This window comes from Vigna angularis, chromosome 3 (assembly GCF_016808095.1).
Source record: "Vigna angularis cultivar LongXiaoDou No.4 chromosome 3, ASM1680809v1, whole genome shotgun sequence".
Taxonomy (NCBI): domain Eukaryota; kingdom Viridiplantae; phylum Streptophyta; class Magnoliopsida; order Fabales; family Fabaceae; genus Vigna; species Vigna angularis.
This window is the reverse complement of record NC_068972.1, coordinates 23,339,007-23,364,788: the sequence shown is the minus strand read 5'-3', so window position 1 is coordinate 23,364,788 and position 25,782 is coordinate 23,339,007. Positions and strand designations below refer to the sequence as shown.

The 25,782-nt window shown below is 33.4% G+C and overlaps 2 protein-coding genes and 1 long non-coding RNA gene across 4 annotated transcripts; 2 read left to right on the top strand and 1 right to left on the bottom strand.

Moving 5' to 3' along the window:
• Positions 1-9,295: 9,295 nt before the first annotated feature.
• On the top strand, positions 9,296-13,843 carry LOC108325297 (BTB/POZ domain-containing protein At1g03010). Of its 2 annotated transcripts, none has more exons than XM_017558346.2 (4): positions 9,296-9,692; positions 11,300-11,366; positions 11,694-12,890; positions 13,070-13,843. In XM_017558346.2, the coding sequence occupies exons 1-4, from the start codon at positions 9,601-9,603 to the stop codon at positions 13,595-13,597; spliced, it is 1,884 nt and encodes a 627-aa protein (XP_017413835.1). In that variant the 5' UTR covers positions 9,296-9,600; the 3' UTR covers positions 13,598-13,843. The 2 variants fall into 2 exon arrangements, with proteins under 2 accessions (XP_017413835.1, XP_052731555.1); XM_052875595.1 differs by lacking the exon at positions 9,296-9,692 and adding an exon at positions 9,949-10,184.
• A 3,069-nt stretch (positions 13,844-16,912) lies between these two features.
• Positions 16,913-18,754, top strand: LOC108325497 (uncharacterized). Its single transcript, XR_001831837.2, has 2 exons — positions 16,913-17,287; positions 18,551-18,754. It is a non-coding gene; the product is annotated as an uncharacterized LOC108325497 (long non-coding RNA).
• Positions 18,755-24,801: 6,047 nt separating this feature from the next.
• Positions 24,802-25,404, bottom strand: LOC108324611 (monothiol glutaredoxin-S1). The gene has a single exon (XM_017557553.2). The coding sequence runs from the start codon at positions 25,340-25,342 to the stop codon at positions 25,025-25,027; it is 318 nt and encodes a 105-aa protein (XP_017413042.1). The 5' UTR covers positions 25,343-25,404; the 3' UTR covers positions 24,802-25,024.
• Positions 25,405-25,782: the final 378 nt, after the last annotated feature.

The window sequence follows — 25,782 nt, the reverse complement described above, 5'->3', positions numbered from 1 at the left end:
GTTTATATTGATTTATGTATGAATATGCATGAGGGAATAAATGACATTGATATGATGAACTTTTATATGTAAAATGTGATTGTGTGAATGAGGAGAGTATATTTATTGGGAAAGAAGCAGACACGGGATCCACTCTCGGTCTCTTCTTGGATTCGGTAAACCCAGTGTGTGACATGTTCATAGGATCAAGAGAGAAAGGTTAGAATGCAGCGTGGGAATGAGTTGAATGATGAGTGAGGAGGTTTAGAGTATAAGGGTGTATTGGTGATGAAGGAAGTAGGTGAAGGAGAAAAGAAGAGTGTGAATGTTGTAAGACGTGGAAGAAGAGAGAAGAGGAAATAAAGAGGTTAGGTCTGCTGGTTTTAGAAGAATATGAGAGAGATATTGGAAAGAAAGAAAGGGTTATTTGAGTTAAAGAAAGGAATGAATGGTTTCAGGTCTGTGCATAAGTAAGGGTTGTGCAACTTTTTAGAATGTAGAAGAAATAAGAAAGTTAAGAATAGGAATTAAGGATGGTCCTACAAGCTTTACGAGGAAGAAAGAAAAGAAAAAGAAAAAGAGAAAGAATTGGGTTAAAATAGGTTAACCATGTGGGAAGAGCATGCATGTGGAAGGATTTCTTATTTTATTTCTGTAACGTGTGGGTGATGTGTTTCAATAGGAGAGCCACGGTATGGTGGTGATGTGAAGAAAACAGAAGAAGAATAGACAAGAGTGTGTGGTTGTGAAACTGTAGGTTTGTTATAATTAATTATGAAATAAAAATGAAATTGACTTTGCATATGTATGAGTTAAAAGTAAAAATTTGGAATTGGAGTCTGAGATTGAGTTTGAGTTTGCACTTGAAAGAATGGGAGTTCAGCAAAAACTCATTTCTTTCTTCTTTCATTCTTCTCTTGTATTCATCATGTTTCCCCTTGTTGGTTCATCACAAGAGCACCAGAAAATTACAAGCAGCCCTTCAAGAACCAAAGATACTAACCACATCAAATTCCATATTCTGAACTTTTATTCAAGAAAGTTAGCAGCATAATCTATTCATTTTTTCCTTCTTGCCTAATTTCCAATCTTGCAAGTTAAATCCTTTGTTTATTAAATGTAAGTTCTGTCTCTGAAGCTAACTCTTTTTCTTCTGTGATTGGTTAAGATGAGTCCAAGACTATCAAACAAAGAGCCTGTTGTAAGACCCTTGAAAATATTTGTAATTCAGATACTAGATTAAAAAAAAAACAAAAAAAAAATAGTAAAAAGTGAATAGTAAAATGTGAATAGTAAAAAGTGAATAGTAAAAAAAAATTAATTTGTGGAAGGGATAAGTATTCCACGTTGTCTTGAGTCATAAGAGATCAGAATTCATCAAATTGTGAATAAAAAATTATTTTTGTAATAGTAAAATGAATAGAAAAATGAATAGTAAAAATGAATAGTAAAATTTTTTGCTATAAATAGCCAAGGGGGGAAGGCTGAAAATTTACACCAAAAACTTAGAAAATTTTTTAGAGAAGAGAGTTGGAAGAATTTCTAGTTGCAAAGGGGACATTCTAGAAGTTTTCGGGGAACGAGGAGATTAAGTCTGTAATAGAGGTAAGGGAAGCTACTCTTGAATCTTGAGTATATAATACTTTGCTTTTGTTTAATCCTAAATCTTGAATATGGAGTATTTTGTTTCTGGATGATCTTGAATTTTGAATGAGAACATGCTTCTGTGATGAGACCCAAGTTTGATGGTTGTAAAACGTGATGTTGATTCTGTTATGCTAATTGTACGTTATTGTTATTTAGAACATTTAGTTATTTCTTTTGCAATTTTGGAAGGATGAGAAGATGTCTAACCGGCTCTGCCAGATTCAACTTCTTGTTTCCCCAGAGCTCTTATTGTTTCTTATCTCTTTATATTGTATTTTGGAAGGACGAGAAGTTGTCTAACCGGCTCTGCCATATTCAACTTCTTATTTCCCCAGACCTTTTATTTCTTATTTATATTGTATTTTTGGAAGGATGAGAAGTTGTCTAACCGGCTCTGCCAGATTCAACTTCTTGTTTCCCCAGAAATTTTATTGTTTTATCTATTTTTTTTATTGCATCTTTCTGGAAGGATGAGGAGTTGTCTAACCGGCTCTGCCAGATTCAACTTCTTGTTTCCCTTGAATTTTTATATTAAGATTATTTTGATGGTAGGGGAGCTAATCCTTTCTTACATATGATATTTATACATGTTATGATCATGAATATGAGTTATGAACATGTTAAAATTTTGGTAATGGTAGTTATCCATTCACTTGTGTAAATTTAGTTTTCATGATTATATTTTTTTTTTATTTTCGAGTTATTGTGGTAAAACATTCCTTTTAATTGTTTTTACCGTTGGATTTAGCTAAAATTTTAATATATGAATCCTAAGACCTATTTCTTCACTTTGACCGTTCGGATCATTAATTAAGAGTCTATAATTGGAGAAATTAGTTCTGCATGTTTGAGTAAATTAATTACCCCTGTTATTATGTTACTGAGTCCCCTCGGTAAAATATAGATTCCGTTCAATTTGACCGTTAGATCAACCTGAAAATTTGATTTATGATTCCTAAGATATATTACTATAATTTGACCGTTCGGATTTGTAATTAGAAGTCTATGTGTTGAGAAATAAATTTCGAAATTTTGAAAAGTATGATGAACACTATATTTTTGTTCTTAAGTTATCATGGTAAAAACTTCATATATATTTCATTTACCGTTACATTGACCCCAAACTTTATATGTAGTTCCTAAGATATGTTGATGTATTTTGGCTGATCTATGACCTTTGATTGGTGAAAATATGTTGAGTTATACTCATTATGGGAAAAATGAGTTTATAATATGAAGTATGATATCTGGCAATATGTTTAATTTATTGACACCAAAAAGGGTTATTGTCAATTTATGATTAAAGAATGAACATGATTGAGTTAGGTGGATAAAAGGGTATGATTTGTTGATTTTATGAAATGTTGGAGTGAATATAAGAAATCATTACTTATGAAATGATGTTTAATACTGGGAGTAGTATGTTCGGTTTATACCATGAAAGCTTGATATGAGCAAAGTAACACCCGAGGTTTATGAAAGCAGGCAGAAAGTGGTCTGACCATAAGGCTTTGACATAAACATATGATTCGTAAGTTTTATGAAAGCAGGCAGAAAGTGGTCTGACCATAAGGCTTTGACATAAACATATGATTCGTAAGTTTTATAGAAGCAGGCAGAGAGAGGTCCGACCATAAGGCTTCAGAAAGTAAGACATAGTATACAGGTAAGGCTTAAGGAAGCAGGCAGAGAGCGGTCTGACCATAAGGCTTCGTGAGTAAGCATGGTATACTTGTAAGGTTTATGAAAATGAGAAAGATGATTTTGAAGAACTTAAAAAAAATGAATTAATGACATCGGGATAATGGTATTTATAAATTGTAGAAATACATGATTTAAACATTTATATTATAAGTAGGTTTAATGATTGTATGATATGGTTGGCTTACCCTTATTTGTTTGTGCTATGATCATATAACTCATGTTATATGTGAGCAGATAATGTTGCAGATACGGTTGAAAAAGCTTAGAGATGATGAGAGGGATGCGGGGAAAAACTTTCAGGGATTTTTGTAAAAAGAATAAATTTGCATTGGAAAATTATGTTGTGTAAGACTTATAAGTTTAATTTCGAATTTATGTTAAATGGTGAAGACTATATTGTTTAAAGTTTGTAAGTTTGGAATTGTACTTTGGAAGAATTGAAATAAAGTTTGATTGTTTATATCAGATATCAAATTAATTTAGTCTTTACTATCAGTAATACCCTTTAAATTATTTGGGGTGTTACACCTGTGGGCTTCGAATGCGGTTCTTGATTCATGTTGGTATACTTGCAATTAGACTATCAAACAAAGAGGAGAATTCAAGAAGGCATAGAATTGTGTTCTATGTTCATTCAATTTTACAGGCAAGTATATCTAAGTCCACATTACATCACAACTCCAAATCAAATGTAATAATTGATTGTTTCTACTGTAAAAGCAGGCTAAGTTTTATGCCTTCCTATATCATATCCACATTAGATTGTTTGGAGAAAAGTTACTGAAAGCAGAAACTGAATCTAATAGAACTAGATTTAAAGTTCCAGACAATTCAAGTAGAACCTTATTCAGACTTGTTAAAATTCAATTATGACTTTGATGGTAGTTTCATGTTCAAATTATTTTGCATGAAACAACTTCAGCTATTTTTGTTAAAGTACTATATATTCACGTTTGAAACATGTCATTGCAAGGTGATTTCCTTTGTTTTCTCGGAGCCATCCAAAAGGCTGTCTATGTGTATTTACTGGATGTGTATAATTTGTGTTTCTGTTTTGCAATTCTATAACATCTCCAAGAACAGTAAGATTGAGAGAATTCTTTTGAGGAAATACTACCATCTGATGGCTGTCTTGATGTTTTTGCCCGCCCTTATCTTCCAGGTGATTTGGGACTAGAGAAAAAGGGATTTTTCCACTTAGTATCCATTATCCATTTTCTTTGTACTTCACTTGAAAGTAATAGGAAAATGCACTACTCAAACACTCCCCAGACTGTTTACCTTATTTCCAAATAGCCACCCTTAACCTTCAAATCTGGATGAAAGACCTTTATCTCTCTAAAGCTTGTAATAGATCCTTCCATATCTCTGAAGTTGTTCATTATGACTTTCTCATATTGATTAATACATATGATGGTCTTGAATTTGTCCACGTTATTTAAAAAAAATCCTCATTTTATTTCTTTTTTAAAAAATTATTATAGTTTCTATTTTTTTTGCATGTAAAAAATAGATAAAAGATAGTCATTTTTCTCTCACCTGATGTTAAAATTAAGGTGACTCATTCAAAATAATTGCAGGTGGTGTCAATGCATTTTCTCACTTGAAATCAGACCCACCAATATATATATATATATATATATATATATATATATATATATATATATATATATATATATATATATATATATATATATATATATATTAATCTCACATTTATCATATAGGTTCTCCTCTTATTCTTCTTCTAAAGATTTTCTTAAATAAACGTCTATATATTAATCTCACATAAATCACTTTTTTGCAAACATAATATTAATTACTTATGGGAAATAAACGTCTATATATGTTTAGTTTACACGTGTTATATATATATATATATATATATATATAATTAAGATTTTTCAAGCATGAATTGTCAACAATACACTAAACCAAAACAGCTAAAAAAAAAACATTGCAGATAATTATCGAAGGCTTTCGCCCTTCGGTAATTACCGAAGACTTTTGTCTTTCGGTAATTACCGAAAGGCAAAGGCCGTCGGTAATGGTTAGCGACAAGGGATTTACCGACGGTCATCTGACCGTCGCTAAGCCGTCGGTAATGGCTTATTACCGACGGCTTTTGGATGTTTCCGAAGGATTATGGTCGTCGATAATGCCCTTCTTTACTGTAGTGTTTGCATGTAAAAGTGAATGCAATTATCTGTTTAATTGCATTGCGTGAAGTACATGTTGATGATTGAATTGAATTACATAAGCTTACCCTATTTTCCTGTTTTGTCTGTTTTGTACGTTCGGTGTGTGTCCTTCTGTTGCAATGATCATCCGTGTGGATGTGAGCAGAAGGAGAAGCGTTGCTGGAAGAGGCGCTGGAAGAAGAAAATTTGGTAAAGGTAGAAGTTATACTAGTGCAAAAAGGACTTTAGACGTCTGTTATTTTGGGCTTTTAACGTCTGATCTCTGTCCGACGTCTATATGGGTGACGTTAATGAGACGTCAGACCCTTTAGGTCAGACGTCTCTGTAGACGTCCGATCCATATAGGTTAGACGTCTCTGAGGTTGCTCTTGACTCATGGTGATTCGAGTTTACAACTTTATATTTTAGTTGAAGAAAATGTATTGTACATTTTTTTTATTGGATGGTTTTAAAAACGTAGTGGAGAGAATTAGAGGAGTACAAAACGCAAGAAATCGCTGCCATAGAACGCCACCTAAAGACACGAGAATAACTGCACCAAAATCCAACGAAAACGCATTTTAATCGTTTCAAATGAAAGATAATGCATCAAAGAGTGATGTAATCAGAGTAAAATTAATTTAAAATGGGGCAAAAGTGAGAAAACAAACCTGAAAAGCGTAACCTGTAGAGAGAAAACGCGACGAAGATGATGAACAATGAGTGCGCGTAACGGCTGTCTCGCGTTCACGGTGTTTTAATGCCAAACTTTAGACGTCAGTTCCCCAATTAACAGACGTCTAAAGTGCTTCAGAAGTCGGAGTGGCGAGATCAGACGTCTAAACGGAGTCAAAAAGTGACTTTTTAAATTTCTGGATTTAGGGTTTAGACGTCGGTTCCCCAATTAACAGACGTCTAAAGTGCTTCAGAAGTCGGAGTGGCAGGATCAGACGTCTAAACGGAGTCAAAAAGTGACTTTTTAAATTTCTGGATTTAGGGTTTAGACGTCGGTTCCCCAATTAACAGACGTCTAAAGTGCTTCAAAAGTCGGAGTGGCGGGATCAGACGTCTTAACGGAGTCAAAAAGTGACTTTTTAAATTTCTGGATTTAGGGTTTAGATGTCGGTTCCCCAATTAACAGACGTCTAAAGTGCTTCAGAATTCGGAGTGGCGGGATCAGATGTCTAAACGGAGTCAAAAAGTGACTTTTTAAATTTCTGGATTTAGGATTTAGACGTCGGTTCCCCAATTAACAGACGTCTAAAGTGCTTCAGAAGTCGGTTCCCTCCATAACAAACGTCTAAATAGAATAAAAAATTATTTTTTTTAACTTTTTCGTTTAGTTTTGGTGTCTATTCGGGGGAGCCGACGTATATGAGTATTCAGTCGTCGGGCCCTTTCATAACCGACGTCTAAATAATTGTTTTATTTACGAAAAATGCCACCGGTCATTTTTTACGTTGGATATTCGAGGGTCAGACGTCTAAAGGGTGACGTTAAAGGTCTTTTTTGCACTAGTTAAGACCGAACAGTAGAATCGTTCGGTCAGTTGTTGGTTTCTTTGGATGACCGTTCGGTCATCTTTTGGGCTACTTCTTTTGTAGGTCGTTCGGTATAGGTCTTTTGTAAACCGTTCGGCATAGTTTCAGCTTTTGTACAGTTTTAGCTTTTCCGTTATTATGTAAGGTCGTTTGGCCATAAGCGTACGTTCTACCTTTTGTGTGAATTGATCTGTAGTATTATGAATGTGATGTTCCTATTATATGAATTTACACTATATTTTTTGGATGTTACAGATACCATGACACATTGTTACATTTATTTGATATATAACAAAATAGTAAAATAATAATAAAAATATAAATGTTTGTAGTTTTAAAAAAAAAAAAAGTAAAAGTAATATAAAAATGAATGTAAAAAATTTAAACGTATAAAATAATCATTTTACACAAACTATTTTATATAGGTATCCATCCATTGCCCCCACAAGGCTTGAACAGGTGGGGTGACATGTTTTCTGCATTCATGATTGTGGCCACCATCCGTCCCACCTGCACTAATCATATTAAGTCTCTATCACATCTCTCTCTGTGAAAAAGATAGAAACCTCTTTTCCTGTGGCTGTCCCATTTGTCCTCTTCCCATTATATGGCAGCCATAGTGAAACACTGCTCTTTAGTATAGTAATTTAGCTAACCATTTATTATGCATTTTTATATCAAAGAAGCTCCATAATTGATTCTTCACACAACCGTTTCATAATTCACACCTAAAACTTTATTATATTTCTTTATCAACAGAGCTTGCAACAAGCTACTAGCCTATTAGTTTCATCTACTTTAGCTTTTGCAACAAAAGCTACTTTTAAAAATAAAGTAAAAATGTAAGCTTGGTCATTATGTGTTGCCATGGAAAGTTATCATTAATGGAAGGCAAAGTGAAAGGAAATGCTGTATCTTGAATATCATTTTCGGTTTCAGTCTAAACCAATTAAGATTAATTAATGCAAATTGATTCCCATGTCTCCATACTAGATACAAGAATCTGCTGTGCCTTAACCTGCAAAAAAATTTAGAGTAACAAATATGCCATGAAACAAAGAAACACTTTAGTAGAACAGCCTAAAATAAAGGTTTGGCCTAATTAAATCATGGTTGGCTATGGGATCTGACTCTTTTAGTTTTGACACACTGGTCCACATTGAAGTCAGAGTGCTCATAACAAGGGAGCAGAAAATGGCATGCCATGAAGGAGAAAAGAATAAAAAGTTATGCACATTTAAGATTCTTTTACTATTTGATTCTAAGTTTCTTGGTGCTTTCAGTTCTCTCACAAAGGAATATATTGCAGAGTTACATAGGACCACCTGCCAACTGTACTTATTTTTTGGAATGAGAAGCTGTAAAGGCTGTAACTTTGGTTCAAATAAAATTATCAGAGGCAAAGTGATTGAATGAAGTGAAGGTCACACCCACTTAACCAAAGTGTATGAAATTGCAGATTACCTACCAGACTACTCTACCATACAATAAAAATTGATGGTCTCATCATGAATACCAGATCGATGCAATCTAACACCATGATTGTTCCAGCAGTTGTCACATTAAGTAGCTGTGATGATCACATTAGTGTCTGTATCATGATCTAATGCCAAATATTTATTTAATACGCACACTGTTGGAGTTATTACATTCATCTGTCTCTTGATCCATGTCCTTTTCCTGTTCTCCAGTTCAAAATTACACATGGTTAAGATGTAACATTCTTTTCCGGTTGTTAGTTTTATTTTTTTCGAGTGTCATTTGTTAATTGAAAAGACACGGGGTTAGGAAATTCTGATAATTTGGTTCCTGAGATGACACAACAACACAGGGTCATTTGTCCTTCTTTTGTGACTTAGACAATGCACTAAACTTCAATAGTCATAGTTTAGGTATGCAAAAACAAACAGTTGCAGCACTTAGAAACACTTTAAAGCAATGGAATTGGAAATTTGCATCTTGTAAAATATCCATTACTTTAGTCAATGACATAACACGTACGTATGTGAGCTAATGATATCTAATATAGCACGGTTCTCATAGTATCATGTTATCCAAGTCATCATTTTAATTTCCACTTTTGTGGTCTTTACACATAATAGGGATTAATTTATGCTAAATTTATGTGTGTAGCTTCGGCTAGCCATTATTACAACTCCCAAAAGCAGTGCAACACATCCGGATTCCTGCAATTTCTTAAGTCAAAAACCTTTAAAATAAAAGAAAACTCCACTTGCTCACTACCTTTCACCGAAAAGTGCAAGCACACCTGTGTTTTCCTTGACTTTAGATTATGTTCATTATAAACAGTCATAAAGTACGTCTCAAAATCACCTCCATCCCTTCATTCCCTCCCTTGGCACTGTATGAGTTCATCTGACTTTAGTTCTCCACAAGAGTCTCCCAAGAGAATGGTGCACACAGTTTTTCAGTGGCTTTGTTTTAGTTAACTGGCATGGAATAGAATGCTAGCATATCAAAGTCACTTCACTCATAGTGACAATTCTTAGTGGGGTACAGTGGGTTCATAATTGCCAGGTTTTGTTGAAATGGGGGTTGTCACTGTTGGAGAATTAAAGCCTAGCATCTCTGGGAAGAGGACCTTTCGTCCTAGTTCGAGCATAAGGCATGCCACTGAATGGTAAAATATTCTCCATCTTCACTATGAATTTTGTTTTCTTCATTATTTTGGGTATAGTTTTGTTTTGTTTTTCCATAATATTTGCTCTAAATTAGCCTACAAGAAAAGAAAAATGTCTGAAAGTAGTATTTAGACCCATAATTATTGGTGATTTTTCCTTTGCTGAGGCAATGATAATGAATGGGCAAAATGGCAGACATTCACTTCCAGAAATTGATCTAACGACTCATCCTAAACTTAAAAACAAATCCTTTTCTTTTTCATCGTATTGTCGTTTTCAAATATCTATAACTAGATTTTGATCACATAATTGGAATCAAGAGCTCCACGTTATAAAAATATAAAACCATTCATGTGGGTTACCTATCAGTTTAAGCTTTTGGGATTAATGATTTATGACAAGGTATTGCACTGTCCACTTTTGAAGCGCAAATGGCTCCTGATGTTCATGACACTCCAAGGTTTATTTTATTTCTCAGAGGTTTCATTTTGGTGGGTCTAACTGTCCTTTTCCTATAGGATTGTGAAAGTTCAGTTTCTGCATAGTAGCACCACCTGGGAAGCTTTCATTTTGTCTTGTCGTATTGCTCGTGTGTGTGTGCATATCTTTTGTATTCATTCAAATTCCAGTTTCTCACAACTTCTGATCTGACATGGTCCTTTACTCACCACAACCTGTGCATTTTTATGGTAGAAACACTCTTAGGATTGATGGTATAATTTAGGCACTGTGATAGGTAGATAAAGCTGTAACGTGTAACCTTGACTTTGATGTATAGTCCTGTGTTAAGCAGACAACAGTATGGTGCTCCGTGGTGAATGTCCAATCCTGATCTGTCTTCAATGAAAATGCCAATTCATGTTTGTCTGTCAATTATTCTTCTGCTTTTGTTATCTTTAGCTCCTATGGATATGTTTAGATTGGAGAGTTTTGAATGAGTACGGAACTGCTGTAATAATAAGACCTCACCGACTATGGGAAAGTAATATGACATGAACACAGTTCCCATTTAAGAGCTAGCTTTTGAAATTGAGTTGGATCTAAATTTAAATTTTAAAAATACACTAAGTCTATCTTAAAACTATTATTAGGTGTATGGAGTCACCCGTTATTAGATTATTTACACATGTCTAATATTGTAACTTTCAAGTTTGGACACCATAATAGGCTTAGACATTAACAGGACATTGCATGTGTGGCTTAAATGGTTTTCCTTTCTTACATGTGGTGGTCACTGGTCAATGATTTGGAATAACGGGTTCCACAACATAAACAATCGTGCAATATTGAATTGGACTTAAAGGTCGTGTAATCGTATTGTCTGAGGTACTGCTAAAGTAGTCCCACTCATTCTGTATTTATTGAGTTGGGGACCATTCACACCTACGTACTTGATCTTGGAAGATTACATTGTCTTCGGGTGTGTGGTGTACAATTCAATTCCATCTTGTACATTTCATTGCATATACATGCTGCACCAAAACACTCTTTCTAGTTCTCTCATAATTTCATTTTGGTAGTAATATGCTTAGCAGCAGTTGTTGCTTTACATTGAAATTTCCATGTCTACGCCATGCAATAATTCAGCCAGGTTTGTAAATTACAGGCCGATATCTGATGTCTCTAGTGATCTCACCATTGAAGTAGGAGCTTCAAGCTTTGCACTTCACAAGGTAAAGAAACTACAGGTTGCCTTTCTCATAGGTTACTTCATATTCTGCATACTGATCTTTCACTCTCATGGGTATTTATTTGTTCATAAATGACATTTTCCTGTGCTGAATATATCAACCATGTGTATCAATATAAATGCTTTTCTTTTTCTGCACCAGTAACCCCTCTGAAGAGAATTTCAAGTTCAACCATAGTACAGCAGAGTAGACATTAACAGCTAGAGATAAAATCATGAAAATAGTGCTCTATAATGCATGAATCAGTTAACAAAAGAAGGGGGATTATCATACTGCAAGTTCTAAGTTGTTTAATTTTTTTTTCTACAGTTTCCTCTTGTTTCTAGGAGTGGAAGGATTCGGAAAATGCTATTAGAAGCAAAAGATTCAAAAGTTTCACGGATAAGTCTCCCAAACGTGCCGGGTGGTGCAGAGGCATTTGAGCTGGCTGCCAAATTCTGTTATGGAATTAATGTTGAGCTCACCCTCTCCAATGTTGCCATGCTAAAATGTGTTGCTCATTTTCTAGAAATGACAGAAGAGTTCTCAGAGAAAAACCTGGAGACACGAGCCGAAGCATACCTAAAGGAAACGGTGCTACCAAATATATCAAACACAATATCTGTTCTTCACCGTTGTGAAACTCTTGTCCCCACTTCAGAAGAGATTAGTCTTGTCAGCAGACTAATCAATGCAATTGCAAATAATGCATGTAAAGAACAGCTCACCACTGGTTTACAAAAGCTGGACCATAACTTCCCTTCTAAAATCATCACAAACATGGAACCCGAAACACCCTCAGAATGGTGGGGGAAATCTCTCAATATTCTTAGTCTTGATTTCTTCCAAAGAGTTTTGTCTGCAGTGAAGTCAAAGGGACTAAAACAAGACATGATCAGCAAAATTTTGATAAACTATGCACATAATTCTCTTCAAGGGATTGTTAGGGACCACCATGCAGTGAAAGGATGTTTTCCCGACTTAGAATTGCAGAAGAAACAAAGAGTCATTGTTGAAGCCATTTCTGGCTTACTACCAACACAATCAAGGAAAAGCCCGGTTCCAATGGCATTTCTCTCAAGCTTGTTGAAAGCTGCAATAGCTGCATCGGCATCCACTTCTTGCAGATCTGACTTGGAGAGAAGAATTGGTCTACAACTTGACCAGGCAATTCTCGAAGACATCCTAATCCCAACAAATTCACATCAAAATACCCATGGCACCATTTATGACACTGATTCAATTTTGAGAATTTTTTCCAATTTTCTCAACTTGGACGAGGAGGACCAAGAGGATAATAATCACTTGAGAGATGAAAGTGAAATGGTTTATGACTATGACAGCCCCGGATCTCCAAAACAAAGCTCAATTCTGAAGGTATCAAAATTGATGGACAACTATCTCGCCGAAGTCGCACTAGACCCAAACTTGTTGCCATCAAAGTTCATCTCCCTTGCTGAACTACTTCCAGATCACGCACGTATTGTGAGTGATGGACTCTATAGAGCTGTTGATATCTTCCTTAAGGTGAAAATTTGCTTCTCCCTTTAACTACCATTCCATTGCAAGTCTTATTTCTCTGGTAAACTATACTCTAGTTCCAGCTACCAAGTTGAAGTAAATAATATATACTTTTACAATTAGAAACAGTTAGAAATAATGTAAAACTATTTTAAACTCAGAATTGAATTGAAGTGTTGTTATAGGTTCATCCAAACATAAAGGATTCAGAGAGATACCGGCTGTGCAAAACCATTGATTGTCAGAAACTGTCTCAAGAAGCGTGCAGCCATGCAGCACAAAATGAAAGGCTACCAGTGCAGATGGCAGTGCAGGTTCTATACTTTGAGCAAATAAGGCTTCGGAATGCCATGAACGGAGGGCACAGCCAATTTTTATTTGGAGGAATGAATGGTCAATACCCTCATCGTTCAGGAAGTGGTGCAGGAAGCGGAGCCATTTCCCCGAGAGACAACTATGCATCAGTGAGAAGGGAGAACCGAGAGCTGAAGCTAGAAGTTGCAAGAATGAGAATGAGGCTGACAGACTTGGAGAAAGACCACGTTAACATGAAGCAGGAGCTAGTGAGATCTCACCCTGCCAATAAGCTATTCAAATCACTCACCAAAAAACTAAGCAAGCTCAATGCTCTATTTCGGATCAACAGTACCAAGCCAAATGCCTCTGAGAGTCGCTTCCCTTTCCCCAAGAGAAGGCGTCACTCAGTTTCATGACTCAAAATATGTACATATATATATTCATGTATAGTAAGATGCATGGCTTGATTGTTAGTCGATAGTATTTTTTCTTTTTTATAGCAATGCTTGCTCCTTGAGGCTGGGATGATGCTCAATTAAACTACTGTCCTCTGGTTGAATTTTTTTTTACAATACTGATAAGTGTAATATCTATAGAGCTAAGCATCTGGGGAGCATAGAACATTCAGAGACATCTCAAACACAATAATTTCATTTCTCTTACATCATTCAGAATGTTCTTCTGCAAGCAAACACGCTTAATATTTAACCAGACACTACTTGTTTAGTATCACTCTAATGAATACGTCCTAGCAAGATGGAAAAAAAAAATCAACAAATGAAGTGCGATACTCGAACTTATAGTTATAGTTGAATATTTAACAATAAAAGATTATCGATCTTGTATTATGACACTCGTAATATTTTCCACACAAGGAATGTAATCTTTCATTTATCGGATGAAGCATACTATTTTGTTTGGGAAGTAGTAAAAAAGTCAATAAAAAAAATAGTGAAAAAAATTTGAGTGAAGTCACTATTATTTTTTATGGGTGTCAAAGTGAAATAAACTTGATTTATACAGATTAATTTAGTGTGAGTTGTGTTAATTTAATTCAATTGATGGTAAGTAAAAAAGTTTATAATTCGGTTCCATCCATTATAGATCGGTTTATTCTTCCGACTTATTATATGTATAATCAAAGTGAATTTACTACATTAATTTGTTTATGATAATGTAATGAGTCATTCCTTTTACCAAACATTATTATAAAAATAAAAAATTAAAATTAAAATGTCAATTATACAAAATCAAACATCCAAATGGTTCAATCACTGTTGAACAATATTTTAATTTTTTTTTTTAAATTAAATTGTCGACCAGATAATTAGAAATACTAAACGAGTTTAAGTTAGGTTAGAGGTAGATCCATGATCGAACCACAACTCTTTTATTATTTTATTATTATTTTTCATAATTTTTTTTATTATAATTATTTATTACTTCTAATTATGTAGGTTAACAGTTTGATTTTTTTTTTAAATAATAAAATGTTGTTAGAAAATGTTTGAATAATTTAGATATTTAATTTTTCTGTTTATTAAATTATTAGATTGACACTTTTGTTTTTAATCATGCTTATGAGATAAATGAATACTATAATTATATTGCTATAAAAAATGAGTCTAATAAAAAATACTTTAATTATAGTATAATAGATATATAAAATAAGGTTGACACTTTAGTTTTTAACCATGTTTCATGAAATAAATGAATACTATAATTATATTGCTATAAAAAATGAGTCTAGTCAATAATACTTTAATTATAGTATAATAAATATATAAAATAAATTAAAAAATAAAATATCATTGAATTAACCCACCTAAACCATTAACTTGTGGTAGATTGAATCAAATTACAATTTTTTTATTTATTACAAATTAAATCTTGTTGAGTTGACTCAATTTTAATTTAATCCCATTATAAACAAATTTGTATGATAGTTAAATAACTTTTATACTTTCTATTAGGAGAGAATGTTTATTGATTACATTTCAATAATTTTAGAAAAAAAAAACTCATAGAGAAAAAAAAAGATGAAAAGAGTAAAGTTTTTCTATAATGTTTTATACTCTTATTATCTTTGTATTATTTTTGTTTTTTACTCTTATTATCTTTGTATTGAATTTTGTTACTAAATCTGCCAGCTAACAATACACTATTATGATCTGTATTCATTTTCACAAATACATGTCACAAGAAACATAATACCTACTAGTTATAAATGAAGGCGTGCATGCACAAAGTGTGAAACCATCTTAACAGTGTAGAACAAGTGATTTTGAAGTTCTTATTATGAGCAGCTCCACCGACACATTATTTTAACTTTATATAGCTGTAAGAAGATATTATAATATTTTTTATACCACGAGTTGTTTTAATTACATCACGTTTTAATCAAGCACTTGTATGAAAAATCAACGTTTTTGAAGGATGACCTAATTTTTCCGCTTTCATTTTTAAGAATTTTTTTTTAATAATTTCTTTTATAATAGTCTGATAACATTTGTGATTAATTTGTTTTAAATAATTTTTTAAAAATAATTTCAAACGAATCAATAAAATAATAACACGTAATATTAGTTAAAAAATTATTATAAAAAAAAATTAAGATATTAAATTTTTTTATTTTTTATAAAAATGATTTTTTTTAAACGTGATGGTTGTGTGAGAGAGAAGAAAAAATCCATCAATCAATTAATATAAACGTGGATTTAATGCATTCGGTTTCGTAAAATCTAAACATTAGAATACTTAATTCACATACAGATTTCAATGAAATTATTTATTGAATTAAAACATGTAAGATAACAAAGCTTATCAATCGATTTTAAGATTAATGGAACCGTATGAAAGAAATCTAACGCATAACTTTTAACCCTAAAAGGATTTTTAGTTTTTATAGGATTCTAATATTTTTGTATAGTTAAAACATTTAATTATAAAAAGTATAAAAATGCCCATGTTTATAAGTAGCGTTTTATGTCATTTTAAATTATTATTATGTAAAATTTATTGATAACACTATTTCTAAAGGGACTACAATAAAATGGTAACTTATTGATGAATTTTAATCTATAGAAAAATATGTTAGTAAAACAAACAAAAATTTTGTCAATAAAAGATAAATTTTACTAATGAATTTTAAAAAAAAATTACTAATGAATTTTAGAAATTGAACTATTAAAATAAATACTTGTTGATAATGGATCTATCAATAATATCATCAATAAATTAGAATTTTTATTATTGACAAAAATATTTATAAAAATTTATAATATTTCTTATTTAAACTTTTATGGTGATAAAAAAATTTGGTAATTGAATATTTTTAAAATTTGTTGTTGATGATGACTTTCTTTTCCTTCAATTAATCTATCCAGAATTGATTGTTTTGAAAATTTATCATTAATTTATTCGTTTTAAAATTCGTTGTACTACTACAAAATTGGTTATGAACAACGTTTAATATATAGGGTTTTTTTAAATAAGTGTTATCTGCGGAACAATAGATAATATTGATTTAAAAAAATGTTATCTAAATCTATTACAATAACACTTGCTATCTATAGATAATTAATATTATCTTTTTTATTTATAATATAAAATAGATTCATAGATAGCTTTTCTTTAAAGGGTTATTTATTTCAATAAAATAGATAGCGTTTTAAAAAAAAAACAAAGCTACGTTTAAAAAAAATTTGAAAAGAGATTTCCAGTTCTTTTGGTCTTCATGCCCTTTTACGTTTCTCTTTTGAGCTTCTTTTTACCCTTAAGTCAAAATTTTCTCCTTTTTCCTAAATTTTCAATTTCTTTCCCCTATTTTTAGTTTCACATAGTTCGTATTTGCCCCCAAATTTCTATTTGTTGTTGCATCCAAATTTCAATTCGCGTTTGTTCCATTAAGGCCTAACAAAAACATCTCTTCCTCTTTACTCACACTCTAGTGTCAGCTACCTCTTCTATTCCGAATTGAAATTATTTTCCATCGAAGTTCTTTCTTCTTTTGTTCTTCCTTAATCTTACGAGTTGCGCACTCCTTTTGTTAGGGCTTGCTATGACCGTTTCCGGCGTCGATGAGGACAATCTGCCTCCGATCTCAGGTAAGCCCTATCCTCTGCTAGTCTTGCTCTCTATCCCCTGTTTTAATTCATTTATCTTTATAGTATGGCCTCTATCAGATTCATTGCTTAGAATTTTGTTCGACAATAGTTTGAATTTGGTGTGTTCCGGAACTTGTGGTTTTGGGTGGATGTAATTTTAGTTTGGTATCTGTTTTTATGAATTCTGTGAGTTTTATGTGGAATTGAAAGAAGCCCATCTAGAATGTTGGTGACAAGACCTGTTTTAATGGGAGGAAGGATGTTTTTGGTTGTTGGGGTGAGGTTCTGGAAAACATTGATTGATTGGGTAACTGGTTTCATTGACGAAGTTAATTGTTCATTATGGATTGTAGTGGTTGGACTAATGTAATATAATTTTGGGTTTTACTTTATTCTCTTTATTCATTGGTTGCATGTTTGTGATTGTTTGATTCTGAATTTTTGGGTTTGTTTCAAGTTTGTGGATGGAGGCGTTCTTGTGTTTTTCGAGTTCATTTTTTGGTGTGATGACCTTGATATATATTGGATCCTCGATTGCATATGCTATATCGATTCTTTTGATGTTAATTGCATTGATTGGGGTACTCTTTATAGCTTCACACAGGTGCAATGATTCACGAATATGGTTGTGTTGTTACTTTTGTTTTGATAGATACACGAGGGTAGGATTTGTGTTTCCTATTATAATCAATGTAGGTGATATAGCATTATCAAATTCCAAGTCTATCAACATGAACTTAAGTCGGAAGATATCTATTCGACAAGGATCATTTTAATAGAATGGGATGTGTAAGTGTTTTAAGGGAGATTCTTAATGGTCATATCAAAGTGTTGTTAGTATGAATAGAGACCTTAGTCTTGGAGATTATCCTGACACTCTAATGATCATTCATTCTCAAGTACAGAGGATTGTTATACATGGTGAAAGTAGTAGGAGGTCTTAGTCTAGGTGTTTTCAGTATGACCTAAGACCGGTACAAACTAAACTTGTGAGTGTGGTAAATGGCTTCGCAAAGTAGTAAAGGTCACCACAAGTGCACAACTCGTCATAGCTTGACATTCATACTAAATCCAGATAGTCCAGTCTAAGTCTTGACATGTTTAGGATGATTGGATTGCTTTATATGAAATGTGATTCATGTGTGAAATGTTAAAGTATAATATGAATTGTTTTGTATCACTAGCTTACCCTTTTGTTTGTGTTTTGTTGAATGTTTTTGTGCAATATTATCTTGGCTATGATCATCCGATGGGTGTGAGCAGAGGGTGACGAGGTATCTGTGGAGCAGACTTTGGATGGAAGGATGACTAATGTTTAGTCTTATCTAGACTAGTTAGATGTACATAGTTTTGTTCTAGTTGGCTTGTATATAAAGTTAAATTTATAACGTTAAATTCATAGTATGTTTTGTATAACTATAATGAAACTTTTATTCATAGTTATGTTAACTGTTGTAGTTTATTAAATATGTAATAGCTCCTTTATAGTTTAACTATATAATTGGGACGTTACAATATTTTTTATAAAATTCACCAATAATTTTGCTAGTAAAATGTACACTATTTTTTTCTTGTTAAATTTGACAAAATATTTGTTTTGAATTAATTGGAGATGAGTAAGAAGAAAAAGAGAAAATGACAACAAGGAGGAAAAGGAAACGAAAAAAGAGAGTGATAAGTACGAGGAGGAAGAAAATAATGAAAGGATGCAACAATGATAATCGTGAAAGTAATTATGACAACAATAATCATGGGTGATGATTTTACCACTAATCTAAGAAGTGGGGACATCAACCATGAAAGAGAAGAAGAAAGAGGAGAGGAAGGAGAGAAAAGAAAGGAAGAGTTGGAGGTGATTAATGTGACTCTGATAGTCACAAAGATAACAACAAATATAATGATATTTACTCTTAATAATTATCAATGATTAAAATATATCGATAATTATTAATAAATTTTCTTATCTAATTATATAATTTATTGACGAACATTTTAATAACAAATTTCTAATGGTTAATAAATTATCCCATTGATAATTTTCTTTTCTCTAAATGAAATTTCAAAATCAAATAAAGAAAGATAAAAAAATCAAGTTAAAGAGGAATTTTATTATCATTCCATGAATGTTTGCAGAAGTTCACGAAGAAAACGATATTATTAAAATAGTTGAATTATAAAACAACTTTATTCATATAACATGACATGTTGGACTTTTTTATTGAAAAAATTAAAATTAAATAAATAATAAGGAATATTACTTTTTTGTGAATGAATTTATCAGAATGTCTACGGGACTGGGAATTCCTAGTGGAGTCGAATTCTTTAAAAATATTTTTATTATTTTAGCTGACTTTCATCGAAAGGCAGGACGTCGTATCGCAGCCATTCAATCGGCCCGTTTTATAGATTGATCTAGGGTCGGGAGCATAGTGCAGAGATGACGGCGTCGTTTGCAGCGTATTGAAGAGAAATTGAGGTTCATCCACTACCTCCTGTGTTTAAAGATTCCTTCTTGCCACTTGTATATGTTTACAAAGACATTTTCTTTTATATGCTTCACTCTCTCCCAATCTCCAATGGCATTTGTTTTGTTATGTTATAATCAAGGGCTGGACCATGTGGAGAACTAATTGTTGCATGCATTTTAATATATTTGTAACTCATACACCCATTTTAAGCCAATCAATCTATTCCAACCGTCACACCAATTTTTGACATTTTTATTCATTCCATTTTGTAAAATATCACTAACAATAATTTTATGAAGTGTGTCGATCTATGATCTTTAACGTAAATTTCTTAAAATACAGGAATTTTTTAAATTTTATGAAAAAAGTAAAACTCTTTTTAAAAGAGTAAAAACTTCTTAGAATTTTCTAATATATATATATATATATATATATATATATATATATATATATATAAAAGAAAACGAGATAAAAGAAAAAAGAGTAAGAAAGTGTTAGAGATTACGTTACTAAAGATGTTAAGTTTTGTAATTAAAATTTAATAGTAAAAAAATTTAGTAAATAAAATTTTTTATGATTTCATAGTGTAGTATGATTTGTAGCATACACTTGAAATCATTTACATGACCGTATACATGAGATCTTGACATTTGTCAGACCCTGGAAAATAACGTACAAGTACGCGTGGCAGCCGGAGAGCGAAACACCTCAGCAACGCACGTGGCGACCGCAGAGCGAGACACTTCACCAACGGACGCCAAGTGTCACGCTGCATGGAGTCTGGAGTGACGAGCGCAGTGCAGTCCGCGTGTTACTCGGAGAACGTGGCATTTCATTAATGAACGCCAGGTGTCATGCCGATGGGAGTCGGGAATCGGTAGTGGAAAGCACGTGTCCGCCGAAGAGAGGACGTTCGTTCGGCGCTGGAAGCAAAACTGAAATTTCTCAGAAAAACGCTCCACTCTTTGCACGCAACCCTTTTTCTGATTTCTGAAGAGAACCTTTCTCTCCTCCTTCTCTCTAGAAAGCTTTCCTCTTCTCTCTACTGTAATTCATTTTCCTCTTCTCCGATCAACTTTCAGAAACCATAGAAGTGATCCCGGCGTCCTAAGCTTTCTCTTAAACCGAACAAGTGCAAGTTTGAAGCTGGTAAGTTTCTTCCCTTAGTTGTTCGTTCTTAGGTTTCATGCAAAACCAAGTTTTGGCTGCATGCAAGGGTGTAGTCTAAGTATTTCGATTTTCATGTGTTTAGATTAAGTTGGAATTGTTAAGTGATCGTGAGGATAGAAAGCTGTAAGCGGACGAACCAAAATCTTGCGTATAGAACGTTTCAGTCACGAATCCGGGTAAGGGAAGCTTATTAATTTAATTTATATGACTATGTGTTGCATGAACGTTCGTTGAATTGATTGGATATGAAAATTTATGATGCTATGTTATGATGCATGAAATGTATGAGATTTCTGTGATTTGATGATATAAGATATGATTATTTGAATATAGTATGATTGTAGAAGGGTGAGACTATATGTTAAAAATTGAAATTTGATAATATTGACTATGATAAGAAATACCCCTTATGATTGTGTACGTACGTTACTGGACGGTCTTTGACCGTTCGGTTTTCTAATGAAAATGAGTTGATAAGGGATTCTTTCATAAGAATCCTAGTTGAGGACGAACGCCCTCTTTTATTAGTGCTACGTTTGAGCGTTCGGCCGAACGTAGATGCCCGAGTGTTATGTAAGAAGTTGAGAAGTTTATAATTATACCTTTGGACACTTAGTCATTTCTAAATTCTATCTTCACCATCTCGTATTACCTTTAATTCTATTTCTATTATGAGTACAAGTCTGCGATGGGTCTCGACTCAAAGCGTTCGTTATGAGTGGCACTCGGTCTTATACCGAAACACTCGTCCTAGTATTAAATTACCAAACGGGTGGAAATAGCGTTCGTCCAAATTTCAGTAACTCCGTGTACCACGTTCGGTCATTGACTGGCAGTCGACTTTTATAATTAAATTATTCTCGGTATGGTTATCTAAACGTCTTGAGGGTCTATATCTATTTTGGATTCGGCCTAGAGCCTTCCTACTTAAATTATTCTTTGAGTAATGATTTGATCTTCCTAGAGTCAGTTCATTCAACTGATTCGAGTAGAAAATTGACGTTCGGTAAATCTGATGTGTCGGTTTTATTCGGTTCTGAAACGAGAATCTCTCGGTCTAGTTTTTCACGTTCGTCCTCGTTATGAAGAGGGTTGAACGCTCGTTATTTTATGTAACTATAATGAAAGACGAAAATGAGGTTAAAGTGAAGAATGATAATGAACGAACAGTATATGAGATGAAATAATGATTGTGGATTTTTGAACGAGCGTTCCAGGGAGGAACGACTCAGGTTTGAGAATTTGAGATTTGTAAAGTATGACTGTGGTTATGCTAGTGCTGGCAGTTCATCCTGATGTTTCGTGGGTACTCGTCCTCACGTAGAGGAGGGTAGGTCATGTGTGGAAACGGTAGGAGGTCCCATCCTTAGGGGTACTTTGGATGAATAGGACTAACCTCGGGTGGCAGCTGATGAGAGTATTCCAGTTACTACATCACCCGGGTGCAAGGACGCCTGTAGCTACGCAGATTCATACAGTCCGGACGGTCCGTTTAGTGATAGTTTTTGGATGATTATATATGTGGAAATATTCTTGTGTGTTTGGAATGTTTGATTTAAATGTTGATGTATGAATTAAATTACATAAGCTTACCCTTCGTTTTTCCTTGTGTTGTCTCGTCCTTGTACGTCCGTCCTATCATTGCAATGATCATCCGTGTGGATGTGAGTAGAAGGCGAGGCATTGCTAGAAGGCGTGATCGAAGAAGAAAACCTGGTAGATGTGGAAGTCAAAGCCGAGCCCTAGAGCGTTCGTTTATTTTAGATGTTAGCTTTTTAGTTTTTGAACGTTCGGTTATTTGATTTTTGTAAAACCGTTCGTCCCGAACTTCTATTAGTTCTGAATTAATGTGTGGAATTCTGTAATTAAAGCCTTTTGATTTATGAACTCTAATCTTAGTGTAAGACTACATTGTTTTACTGTTAAATGTAATTAATTCTATTATATGGTGATTATTGTATTTTGGGATGTTACAACATTATTCTAGAGCACTTATGAATAGTGGGTACCCATGACCTAGTAACGACAACACAACAATAACAATAAATATTGTAGGAGTATATTGTGATTGATAAACTGCTAACACATGTTAAGTATTTTGGTTCATATAACTTCCTATATCAATTACATTGTGTGTTAGTTTCTATTGGTTCATATTGATTTTGATACCAACTCTAATGCATTACATCCTATATGAGACCTATGTTCTTTTTTTTTCATTCTTTTGTTCTTTTTCAATATGTGTGAGATTGTTGGAAAACAGAGTTTCACGAAAGATAATTCTGCCTCCTTCCTTATGAACCCTAGAGGAGTCATTCTTTTTTTCTTCAGCTTTGATATAGTTGTCGCACATCTCGATTTTCATTCTGGTGAGCTTCTATTGCAAGGATCGAAAGCCACTTTCATCTAATTATTCTTTTGCAAGTTGTTTGGAGGCTTTAGCTGCAAGATGTGCGTCCATTTTCTACAACTCACAAGGTTCACCTCCTCTGCAAGTCACGAGATTCATCTGTGAAGGTCGTAATTTTTATCCATTTCTAACATCTATGAATAAAGGCTTATGCTCACCTCCAAAAGCGCACTTTCACACTCTCTTTTCTTCTCTCTTATTCTCTTATCTATCTTATATTTTCTTTTAGAAAATTCGGAGTATTTTTTACTCTTTTAAAAAAAGTTTTACTTAATTATGAGAAATTCTTGAAAAATTTAAGAAATTCCGGTTGTATGTTGAAAGTCTTGCACAACACAATGCAAATAAGTTCTTAATGTTAGTGAATCTACACATTGAAAAATTATTGTTTGTGATTATTGTAAGCATTTTACAAAAGTATTATTTCTATATTGTGAATTACACAACCTATGTAATACCACTTATTAAGTTTTAATTTTTGCCTCATATATGTGTGTTATATGTATGGCATTGATTTAATAAGGTGGTTCTTCTTATCACTTGGAAAAAATTGTGGTTGAAAGGTATTTAAAGGTGGTAGGTTAAGTTCCTATCTAAAATCTAGTTAACATTGCTGAATACTTGGTGATTTTATTTATTTATTTATTTGTGCATATGTATATGCTGAAGCTCAATTATTGTTGGCCCTTCCAACAAAACTGAAAGGTACTCTGGCATATGCGCTTGTAGAAATTAGTGCAGATCAAAAGTAACTGGTGGGTAGTGCGAGGTCAGTTCTTGGCATTACAGTGGGGACTAGGATTCCTCGACATCTGGTTCTGCTAGTGAACGCGATGTTTCTATACATTTTCTTTTGTCTTTTCACTGTGACCATTCTATCAAGATCTCTCACTTATACACCGAGGAATATGTATGAGAAAGCTACACTATGATATCTTCCTCTTTGACAGATATATCAGTGTTTTGGTGTCCTGCAACCTCCTTATTAAGAAGAATATGAGGTAGATGAGGAAAATTTTCTGTATAACATGTTGATTCACTTCGTTGCTAGACTAATTGGGTGTAGAAACTATTTCATGCAATGCACATAAATAACAGTCTTGCACAATGGCAGGGATTTATAGCGACTCTCTTTTGTTTATTCATCTATTGGTTACAGTCTAAGAAATCTTCAGGGAGTAAACATACATAAATTATTAACATACATATTTACATGATCTATCATTTTTTTATACATATTTCAAATTCTAATTCCCTGCCTAGTTTTTCTTACCCTATTTATTTTTTCTTTCTAAGGAGCTTTCATTTTTTAAGTCTTGGATTATGATTTGAAGAAAAGTAAGTTGTTTCTCATAACTTTTGCTCAAATAATATTGTTTGGATTCCTAAAAGAAAATCAAATACACTATGACTTGTTCATCAGTTTGGTTTAATAACTAAAATTCATCATTAATCTTGTACTTGAATTGAGAAACCTTGCTTTTGATAAGATGTGCATGCCTTGGCCCATGGTCAAGTCAGGCATATACTTGACTTACATTACACAAAAATTGAGAATGAAGTTGCGCACTAGAACAAGAAGCGAAGAATTAAGAGTAGGAACAGACTAGAAGAAGCTCTTTCACTAAAGCTGATAGTTTTGATAGCTAGGCTAGGAACTAAATAGAAACATTATTAGGTTTAAGAAGACTAGGGCCTCCAAAGAAATATAGCTCCAGCACTTAAAAGCAACTGGGCAAGTTGGTTCTGGACGTTGAGCCTTATGAGTTCGTCAGCACCACCTATAAATCGTTGTCCAATGAATACTGCTGGTACAGTTGGGCGACAACCCAGCTGAATCAGTGCCCTTTCTATTTGCTCCCCATTTGCCATTTTGTCAACCTCTATATCGGTACGGTTGGCACCGAAGCTTCGTATGAGAGCCTTCACAGAATGGCAAATGCTGCAAGTGCTCTTGCTGAAGATCACCACTGGCTTGTCAGCATACAAAGATGCCAGCAAGTCCATTGCTGCAAAATCTGACTATTTTAAAGGTTAACTCTTAACTATGGTAGAAGGGACTTGAAGAATTTTTTATTTGCTCTGTTGAAGTTGAGCTCCTGAGAAGGTCTATTTATATTAGTTTCAGCTGGTTTATTCTGGTAGCTGTGCAAGCAGAATAACATCTAAAAAAAGGTTCTAAAAGTTTTGTGGTTAGTGGATTCCTAGCATGGTCTCCTCTTTGTATCCAACCCATGATCGTGGCTATGTTAAGTTTATAGCTGTATGCCGATAAAAAAAAACGGTTTTTTAGTCACTAGCATATTGTTAAAAACAACTGCAGGGAAATTTAGCACCCTGGATTTGAGAATGTAGCAACATCTATACCATGTTTGCCTTTGTCTTTTGCTAAAGAGAGACTCGTGTTAGAAGCTACACAGAGTAGGAAATACTGAAAAATTATAGAA